The following is a 9,873-nucleotide window of genomic DNA, read 5'->3' as shown; positions in this document are numbered from 1 at the left end:
TTCTTGCAATGTTTAGTCAATTCAAAACGAAGTAAATATAAAAACTAATAGCTTTCTTATATTAAGTTGGATATTTATTTCGTTTTTGAGCTGAATAAACTTTGCTATATCGGAAGTGAAATAACAAATGTGTGAAATCAGGAGTGAAATGTTACAAAACAAATTTGACAGTGCACTTGATTGCTGTAGAGCAGAAAGTGCTCGATTATAGGGAGATAATTATGATTCTCTGCGGCTTATGTATTTACGGAGCAAATTGATCAAGGCGGGCAGATAGAATACTAATGTAGTGCCATGCCACATCTCATCCCTTACGTAAGCTTAAGCAAAAACTCCAGCATCTTCGAGCGCACGATATGCGTTGCAAGCGTGCTTTTTTAGACGAGGATCTTCGATATTTCGCCATTCCTGTACCAACTTCAACACGCGGCCGGCATTAACGGACTTAGCAAGATCATCGTAATATAGCGGACAAAGCGTCTCTATCACATGGAGACTTTCTCGCTGCACCTCTGGGGTAATGTCAGAGCCGCCGGCAGCGAGATCAACGATATATTGCCAGCCATCAGATTCAATAAAAATCTTTCGGCACTGCGGGTGGTCACAAAGCCGCGCAAGGGCGGCACTCACTAATCGGGAGACGTTAGCATATTTGGATTGACCGAGCAACACAAGCTGCGGTACCAGACTTGTCATGTCAAGCCGAGCTTCCCCGACCGTAGACATAGATATAGTACCGAGCACACCCTGCATCTGCGTATCGGCATACTTGCTCTCCAGTAGACCCTTAAGAGCTGAGACTCCATTTTTAATGCTTCTAGGGGAAAGCGGCAACTTCGGCAACGGTTTCGGGGCAGCACGCTTAATGCCATTAACGGTGGGGGATCTTTCAATAAGCAGCTGACTGCGGCGAAACAAGATCTTAAGCTCATGAAAAAGGTGCATAAGTGCCGTGATGTCACCCTCGCGCCGTTGTACTTCGATGACATATTCTTGCTTAGTCGTCTTAAAGATGATTATGTTCAGACTGACGCGTTGCGCGCCACCACACCTACGGTACTCGACCTTCCATTTGCACTTGTCAGCATTAAACTGGAAGTCCGTGTCCAGCTCGCAGAGCTTGACACCCACGACGCCGCACACGCGCTGGGTTGATTCAAGCTTGACGTGAAAATGCGTGTGCATCTCGAGACGAAACGGCGCCGGCGGAAGGTCGCGAGGCGCCACTTTCACATACTTTGTACGGTCGACGCGGGTTCCAAATGAAGGCGCGCCAACGCTACCATCGCTTAAATTGGCCTTCTTCTTCTTCGAAACCATTTTGAAAGATGTGGGGCCAGAAAAGGCGGCTCCCGATTGGCCGTGCAGGGTGTGGGGGCCCATAATGCTTAACGCTGGAGGCGCTGACGCCACGGCCATCGATCTGTACTGTGGGAGGTCAGCATGTTCATTTGGAGTCAATGTTCGGAACACAGGCTTCTCTTCCAGCTTTTGATCAGCCTTTTCTTGGCTAGGGCTGCTCATTGTATGCACTTAATCTTGCGCGCCTTCGGGAAATCTGTGAATGAGCTATAATTATTCGGTAGAGAAGCCGCCTCCCACAATTGGCTCGCTTATGTTATACAGACGAGGCAAAAGAAACTTCCTTGACCTATCCTTGGCCAAAGAATGTTCCAACATTCTGCGATGCGTGGATAACCGGGCGCACGAACGGGACGTATGTTACCGTTCCTCAGGCCTTAGCGCAGAGCATTCTCGTCTGAAACACACGCATCGTTATTAATTTAGTAAATTTTCTTTGCACGTGACGTTTCTGTCACGCGGTCATACATAAGGTTGTGACGATAGTGGCGCGATGAACAGCCGCTTCGTCGGTTTCCAGTCAAGAGGCGGCAACTAGCCGCTACTGTGCTTCATGACTCTCTGTTGATTGGACTTTGCAACTTGTCGACGCATTGAAATATTAACTACCACCACGAAGCCGACAAGTGTAATTTTCGCATGCTGTTTTGTTAAATAAGAAGTCGCAAAAACACTTTAAACGAACGCCAATTGTAGCCCTAACGACCCTGTGAGTTTGGCTTGGCTTAGTATCTAATTGGTTGCTGGATTATGCTTCGTCTAAAACACGTTGACGACAACGCGTGCGCTAAGCACGGCGAATGCGTCATCGTGTTACATCTGGCTACTTCTAGCAAAAGGGGATATTGGGGTTCAGGCTGGCTAGGTAGATATTGCTGCAGGTTTAATCCAATTGGACAATATTTGAAAAGATTAGATGTTGCCCGATTTTTTTGTTGTCCGAGGATGAAAGACTTTTAGAGATAATTAAGCAAACTTCTGTGAATGCATGGCACGCTTCTCAGCAATGATTCTAACTGTGGCATTGCCATTTGATCAATTGAGTTGCGAAAAAAGCATTAGGCTTTTGAATTCAGATTTAGGTCTTTTGGTCCCCGTCTGCCTAGGTCCGATTTCGTGTAGAATATATGCATTAATAATATGAATTTCCGGACTTGTACATAGCAGACCCGACATTTCTTTAATATCTATCGTAGAAAGTTGCTGCACTAATATGATTGGTTTTCGAAAAAGTCGAGGAGAATTCCCACCGAAGGCCTCGTAGAACTAACAGCAGTTTGAGCCTATAAGTCTTCCTCTGACTCAAGGGCTAGGAAGCTCCGCTATGCTAAGTTGCACTTGTATTCGATCCATATAACGGGGTGTATCATTACACTAAATTAACACTTAAAAGGTTGTCAATAAATATATTATCTAAAAGGTAGATAATATTTGGAGGATATAACTTTATATAGTAATGTTCAAAAATCTTATCCATAAATAGGTATCGACCATTATATCTATTTATCCCGCAGACTAATCAACTGTAGATGTAAATAAAGAGAGAGACAGATAAGATAAGATAAGAATTCAGTTACATGATAAGTATGAGTTTATTATTAAGTTAGAGTCAACAGATTAAAAGAAGAGATTCTTAATTATATTAATACAGTTTTCATTTAACCCTCTTTAAGCTAGTTACCTTAAAGAGAAGTGTCCCTCTGCACGTACTAGTGTACGTGAAATAACGTAAGGCACCACTCGCAACTGAAGCAGTGCGAAGTGGACTTGTACTGAAGCAGTACAAGTCGTAGTGCACCGTTACAATTCACGCCTGAGTCTATACAGACTGATCCTCTGAAACGATAAAATCGCTGGCGAACATTCCCAGAGGCTCAACGCTTAGCATTTGATTAAGTGAAAAAATAGTGGGGAATGAGCAAATGAATAGTATCTTGTCTCAGGGCCCAGCAGTACTTATTTGCGGCTTGATGCCTTTAGGCACTTTTAAGCAACCTGATTGGACAGGTCCATGACCATTTAGTAGCATATATGCCCACTCGGTATTTCCCGTACCTGCTAATGAGCCTAAGGCTGCCCTCTATTCTTGATTTTGATGATATATGAGGGGAATGGAGAGCATATATCTTCATCGGGGTGGAAAGGTGGAAATGGTGGCTATAAAATCTGCTATAGGAGTAGCAGCGATTTGGCCTGGCCATCGCTAAGCTTGGCGTCATAGCCGGAGAATGGGCTTTCACGTGTAGCATGTCTGTAGACGTCGCATTTCCAACGGGGAGACGCTTAAACAGCAATTGTCTCGAGTATTTGCTGGTCTCACATCGTGCGTTCACGCTTCTTATCTACACGGCAAGGTAAGAAAAAGACTTTGGGACTATGTGCAAGAGTTTCGGACAGTACAAGCTCGCAGAGCTTATTTAGTCGTGGTTCAAAGGACCACGATTCGTAAAATCGTTCAAAACTAGTACAAAAGCATATGCCTTTAGAATGCTTTTAGCTTCCAGCGATCACTGCGCAGGCCTTAAGGAGGCGCTGAATGCTTTAGATCAACTGGGAAATTGAGTTTATTACACTATTAGATATGTGTAAGAATACATATATCCTTAAGTACGCCTAATCTAGACCCTATCTACTAGATTTGCCTTACTAGAAGATTTCTATCTTGTGTGAATACCAATGTATAACCGATCAATTTTGAGAGAACATCATCTTTAGTGTACCTGAAAGCACTTTCGATTGAAAACAAGCGTGCAACCTCGTTACAATAACCTTTCGGTCCAGTCATTGTTCTAATGACTTATTTATGCATTGCATCTTGACCCATTATCAGGCGATTTTATGTATTAAGTTTGGCAGCATGAGACACTTGCGTGCGGCGTGTCTATATACCCGCGCAAGGCTCCGAAGAGCGACGCTCCAACTTCACCAGAAAACTGGTGCCCTGCGGGAAAACAGCAAGTCCCAGTTGGCGCGAGGAATCGTACTGGGGAAGAGCTTCGCTCCGTGGATACTCTAGGAGGTGGGTTCGACATGGCTTATTTTAATTAGCGCTGTACCTAATAGCACGGAGCTTGAATTCAATCCCGGCTTATTAGTCGCAAAGGCGACTGTGAATGGCTTTGATAAGTCATAGTCAATCCTGATTGACTCAGGGTGAGTACTCACGCAGACCTGATTATAGGCTTGCTCATTATTTTACTCTATCGTTACCAGTCACCAACTTAATTCGTGCGACTTATGCCAAGAATGAGCAATGAGTTTAAGGACTCGGCCATTGATTTGTCGGCACGATATTGAGTGCGGGGTTACATCAACTCTTTATTGATAAGGCCTTTCGTGCTAGCGGTGAATCCTCCACGCATCGAAATCTCTCATGATGAGGAGGAACTTAAGTTTTAAAATTCTCTATGATGCACATGATACTGCTCTTAGCAGTCATCTCGATCGAGAGAAGCCCTATGGCTTAGTGAGCCAGAGCTATTTGCTGACCCAAACTCTATACTTGGGTGAGCAATAATGTGCGCAAATGCGAGATTTTTCCAGCGGAATAGATCCTCGGCACGTGCGGCTGCGCCACTTGCCCATTTACCGTATTTACTGAGTGTCGGGAGTCCATCCGAATGAATTTTTGTTTAGCTTACATAAGGAATCGGATGGCAACGCGGTTTTTCTTGACCGATTGAGCAGGATGCTAATCAAGCGGCTTTTCCAACTACCAATAATGTTAAAAGTACAGCTGAGATGTTTAATGATCGCGCATTTCGTCTCCACGGTTTATCAGTGGCAATTGTATCTGATAGAGATTTCAGTTTCACGGTAACTTTAAGAAGACTATCTTTCGGGTGCTATACACAAAATTAGACATGTTCACAGCGAAACATTCGCAGGCCGATAGTCAAACTGAGCGTATTAATTAAGAAATTAAAGGCATTCTACGTTGTGTGTACCGAAGCATTGCAGCACATTGCTCCCTGTTAATGGGCTTGCGTAGAGCAACGCGTATTATGTCTCTACAGGCTATATTCTGCGCTATGTGAACGGCCTCACCCCACGCGTTTCGTTAACACTTGGACTACGTCGTTCAGGGCTTGGGTGGAAGAGACGTTGACAATCGGCTTGCTGATCTCCGCCCTGTCACTATTCGAAAACAGGTTAGCGACCTTCCTGCGACGTGATTAAATATATCTTACGACAAGAGCGCGATAAAGTGTCTGGTAGTCAAGACAATAAACAAGAACAAGCAGATGCTAAGCAGAAAGCTGAATCTCTTAGTATGCGGTCGGCGACCGAGTTTTGCCAAACGCTAAAAATCTACCTCCCATTGTAGTTTCTGCGGTCCTGAAGACCAAATTGCGTTCACACGTTATTGGGCCATTTACAGTCGTGGTCAAGAAGGGTCTAGTTTATACGCCAAACCTACCACACAAGCTGCGTACATACCTAGTATTTTACGCTAGTTTGCTTAAGCTATTTCAAAGTCCTTCCAGGTAGATTTGCAGGCGCTTGCGCTGGCTGTGCCGCAGATTGCATCATCATCATCAGAATGCTCAGCCTCAGCTGACAAGCGACGTACTGACGCTTCAACACCAGAAGATGTGTTTTGGACACCAAAAAGGGGACTCTGAGTTTGGGCGAAAGTCTCACGGAGACGTTGCACCTCCCGCCATAAGGCAACGAGAGCTGTCGACGATGTTTCGGTCCCCTCCGGTGTTGCTCGAAAAGCGCATATATATAGTTTAAAAAAAACTAGATATATTCGCTTTTCGGGTGTAACTCATTAAGCGACGTCGTTGCAATGGCCAAAACCAGCTCCGGATGAAGTGGCTCGGGTACCCCTCCTCTGAAATTTTTGGGAGAGAGCAACAGCACCCGCTTCCCAGTCAAAGGCCACGGATACTCGGAGAACGAGTACCCGGCAGATAAGGACGTTCAAAGGCACGTCAAAACGAGTGGCCTTTGGATCGGTCCCATTGAAGAGTACAGTTCTTCGATCGGGGCCGTCGAAGACAATAAAGAGGAGGCTCCTTAAGTTGAGCTGCTCCAGCATGTCTTAAAATCTGCCGAGAAGATAGTAAAACTCTCGGAGATGTCGAGGGATCTTTTCCTTGCTGAATTAACGGAAGGAAAGTTCCACATAATAGTCACACCAGTTCAGAAGAGATCACGGTGAACTGTTGCTTGTCGTCCACAATGGACGAGAGCGTCCTAGAAACGGACAAAAAAGAAACGGTTGGCTGATTAAGGCTGGGATGTCTTGAAAGATAGTCCGTTCTTTAAGGTTCTGTGGAAACATAGCGATGTGTTCCCAGAGGAAGTGGCGAGCCGCCTATCAGCAAATAAAGAAATCGGGCACAAGACTGATCTCGAACCTGGCACCAAGTATTGTGTGACTAGGCAATGGCCTTGCCGAAAGAACAAGTCGATTATATCGATAAATGCTTCGACAAGCGAGCCTCAATGTTGCACCTAAATTCCTCTAACACTTTAAAAGTTTCAGAGGATTTTTGGTGGCCACACCTAGATTGATGGGTGGCCAACTATCTTCGCTCTTGTGTACACCGAGATACCCTTCAATCAAAATTGCCCTTGCGCAGTCGATACTTTCAAAAGTCGCGTTCAGGGTCAACTTGCGTGGAACGATTCTTCCCGCCGACACATGTGGAGACGGGTACATCCTCGGTCATAGTACGGCTTGAGTCCATGGTTGCACGTGCAACCGAAGCACTAGTGTGGCTGGCTCGCGAGGGTCTTATGATGAATACGATACACTGATTTCAATTGGGCGCTAGCCTTATCTTCGCGAAATCATTGGAAAATTTCCGCTCTAAAGGAACGTACTCCACGTCTTCACTGGCTCATAGAGCCACATACTGCCAAGTGACGGGTTCAGCGACTCATCTACTTGAGCGCGGAACATTACAATTAGTATGGTCGTCATCGAGGACACAGAGGCACCGTCTGCTACATCATTTAGACGCGCCAGATATTGACTTTGCTTCATTATCTGTTATTTAAGTAACTATTTTAAGGGCTAAGCGCGTCACGAGCTTCTCAGGTGTCTTAGCCTTATGTCAAAGGGACCATACCGCCAACGAATAGCCTGTATATCACGAAGACGTTTGTTTCACCAGGTGGTAGAAGATAAAATCGCGGCGGGCATATAATTAAGGTCTTCTGTTTCTAACTTTTTATAAACTAATACAAAACCTGTAAGAAAGTTTTATCCGTCTCCTCTCTTTGCGCGCATCCAGCCCTGACTGAACCGCGAAGAAAGTAAATTTAATGGTTTGTATCAACGAATGGATAAGCTTTTAGAATATTACTTTATTTAGTAATATCCTCCAAACATTATCTACCTTTTAGATAATATATTAATTAACAACCTTTAAGTGTTAATTTCATGTAACGATACACCCCGTTACATCACCCCTCCCTTAAACGACAATTTCTCTAACTGTCATTGGATGGAGTGGTCACTATGTGACCACTTAATTTAAAATGATATTAATTGGTCAGAACCATCATTTTAAATTCCATCGCATGAAAGACAAATTCATGCGGGGTGCTGATAGTGCTGCGCCTTCGGCTGTGGTTCATGCAGCCGCGGGTGACGCACTGTTATCTCTTGTGGCAGACGTTCCGTCTGCCGTAGTATCTTCCACTCGCGCAACACTAGAAGTTGTGGGTGCACGTGGTGATTAACCACGTGAATACGACCCCTCTTTGGAGGTCGACTACGAATGCGAGTTGGACGAAATGGCCGACTTGGGGAGAACAGAACAGTCGCCTGATCATCGTCAGGCGGCTGACTATGAGCCTTCGAATGAGGGGCTCATTGGAGTAGACGTGCTGGTAGCATTTGCTACAGCATGTGGTTCCGACGATGGGATGATTCTTCATTGCCAGTACCGTCTCATGTGGCCTCACCCGCACATATTCTGTGCGTGGTGATGACGACGGCGTAAGCCATCGAATAAAGGTTCTTGTGGTACCCCTTCTTCGGTGGGTACCACTCAGAAGAGCGTAGGCAATTAAATGTCTCGTCTCGCCCCTGTAAGAACCTGACGAACGTGAGTTTTATGATCTTCCACGTCCGTCTTTTCGTCCATGGCCCGGCAATGGATGAATACATGGTCAATTTAACTCGGTACGAATTTCTTGAACCGGTCTCAACAGATTCGTTACGCATCTGTTGTATGTTGCAGGGGCGTACCCAAGCCCCTGTGGCATTACTTACCATTCCCAGAGCATCCCACTGGCCGCCACCCTTCTCTGGCCTTTCGCACACAAAAGGTCGGAGAGCTATATGGGGAGGTGGACTCCCTCACATGGTCCGCTTTTAATTGATCGATAAAGAATTATCGATCGCAAGTACTTGTTCACGAGGAAGTGGCCACTGCTTCATGACACAGTACTTCGAGCCCGGTTTGAGCTCGATCTCATGTCGAGTGCCTTTATCCTTAGGCAACTTGCACGAAACTGCTTCAAAAAATACATCCCTGAATTCTATTAGATTCTCGTATATAGGATTTCTCTTGAGTGACTCCCAAGATTGAGTATTGTATCTTTCAATCCGAGTCTTCACATCGAGGACACTTTCGTCCATCGATGAGCTGCTGAGAACCCGTTCGTTCTCTGCAAAACTTACCACTGACCGAATATCGGTTTCGTAATCTTCCTCTGTGACGAGTACGCAGATCTGCTTGATTGTACCACAATGCAGATCTCTCAAGAACCGTTTAGGTTCTAGGGTTGGTAATTGAAATATCTCCGAAGTTAATATCGGAGGCGCATACGAATTAAGAGTATAAGCGCCTACTCTTGATCGTCATTAACCAAGACATTCAATGTCTCGGTTTCTTCCTGGGATTTAACCACAAGCTGCCGAGGGATCAATCCCTCGGGATGCTGAAGTCTAGTCACTTCAGCATTAATTTTTTGAGGAGATTTCTCCTCAAATACGTGGGGACCTCTTTCGTCAACGTCTTTCGACTGTGATTGCGCTATTATAGTCGGGTCCTCTACGGTCGACTCTCTACTCGACCTAGAGTCATCGTGTTTTCCCTTTGGGGCAACCGATATACTCCTTGAATGTCGCCCGCTAGGCGTGCATTCATGTCTCAATCCACTCGACTTCTTCGAGTGGTGGACCTTCGACGCTGTCTGCGCATTAGCATAGCCGCCGGCAGCTGACTCCACAGTGTGATTAGTAATCACACTGTGATCTTGTGCAGTTGTACTAACGACCGTACCACAAGTGAGGCCATCGCACTCACTCGTAGTACATCCACACGCTTGTGGACGCTCCAAGACGTTCATCAGATGGCCATCTGATGAACAAGTGGTAGGCATCTTTACGGATCGATGCTGCCAGCTGATCCTTGGCTCGTATTTTCTGAGCCAAGGTAAACCTAGGATGACATCAAATTTGTCATCCAAATCCAGTACGATGAAATCATCATCATACTGTAAATCTCTTAACGTGTAGTGAAATTTCACTACGCGTTTCAT

At 45.3% G+C, this 9,873-nt stretch overlaps 1 protein-coding gene across 1 annotated transcript; it reads right to left on the bottom strand.

Moving 5' to 3' along the window:
- Positions 1-321: 321 nt before the first annotated feature.
- CCR75_006649 (uncharacterized protein) lies at positions 322-1,524 on the bottom strand (the record flags this gene model as incomplete). The annotated part of the gene is made up of 1 exon (XM_067964717.1): positions 322-1,524. The coding sequence occupies one exon, from the start codon at positions 1,522-1,524 to the stop codon at positions 322-324; it is 1,203 nt and encodes a 400-aa protein (XP_067820529.1).
- Between the last annotated feature and the right edge of the window lie 8,349 nt (positions 1,525-9,873).

This window comes from Bremia lactucae, assembly GCF_004359215.1.
Source record: "Bremia lactucae strain SF5 chromosome Unknown BlacSF5_NotPlaced_43_SHOA01000007.1_60626bp, whole genome shotgun sequence".
In the NCBI taxonomy this organism is placed as follows: domain Eukaryota; phylum Oomycota; class Peronosporomycetes; order Peronosporales; family Peronosporaceae; genus Bremia; species Bremia lactucae.
The sequence above is the reverse complement of the archived record's forward strand: the minus strand, read 5'-3'. Positions and strand labels throughout refer to the sequence as shown.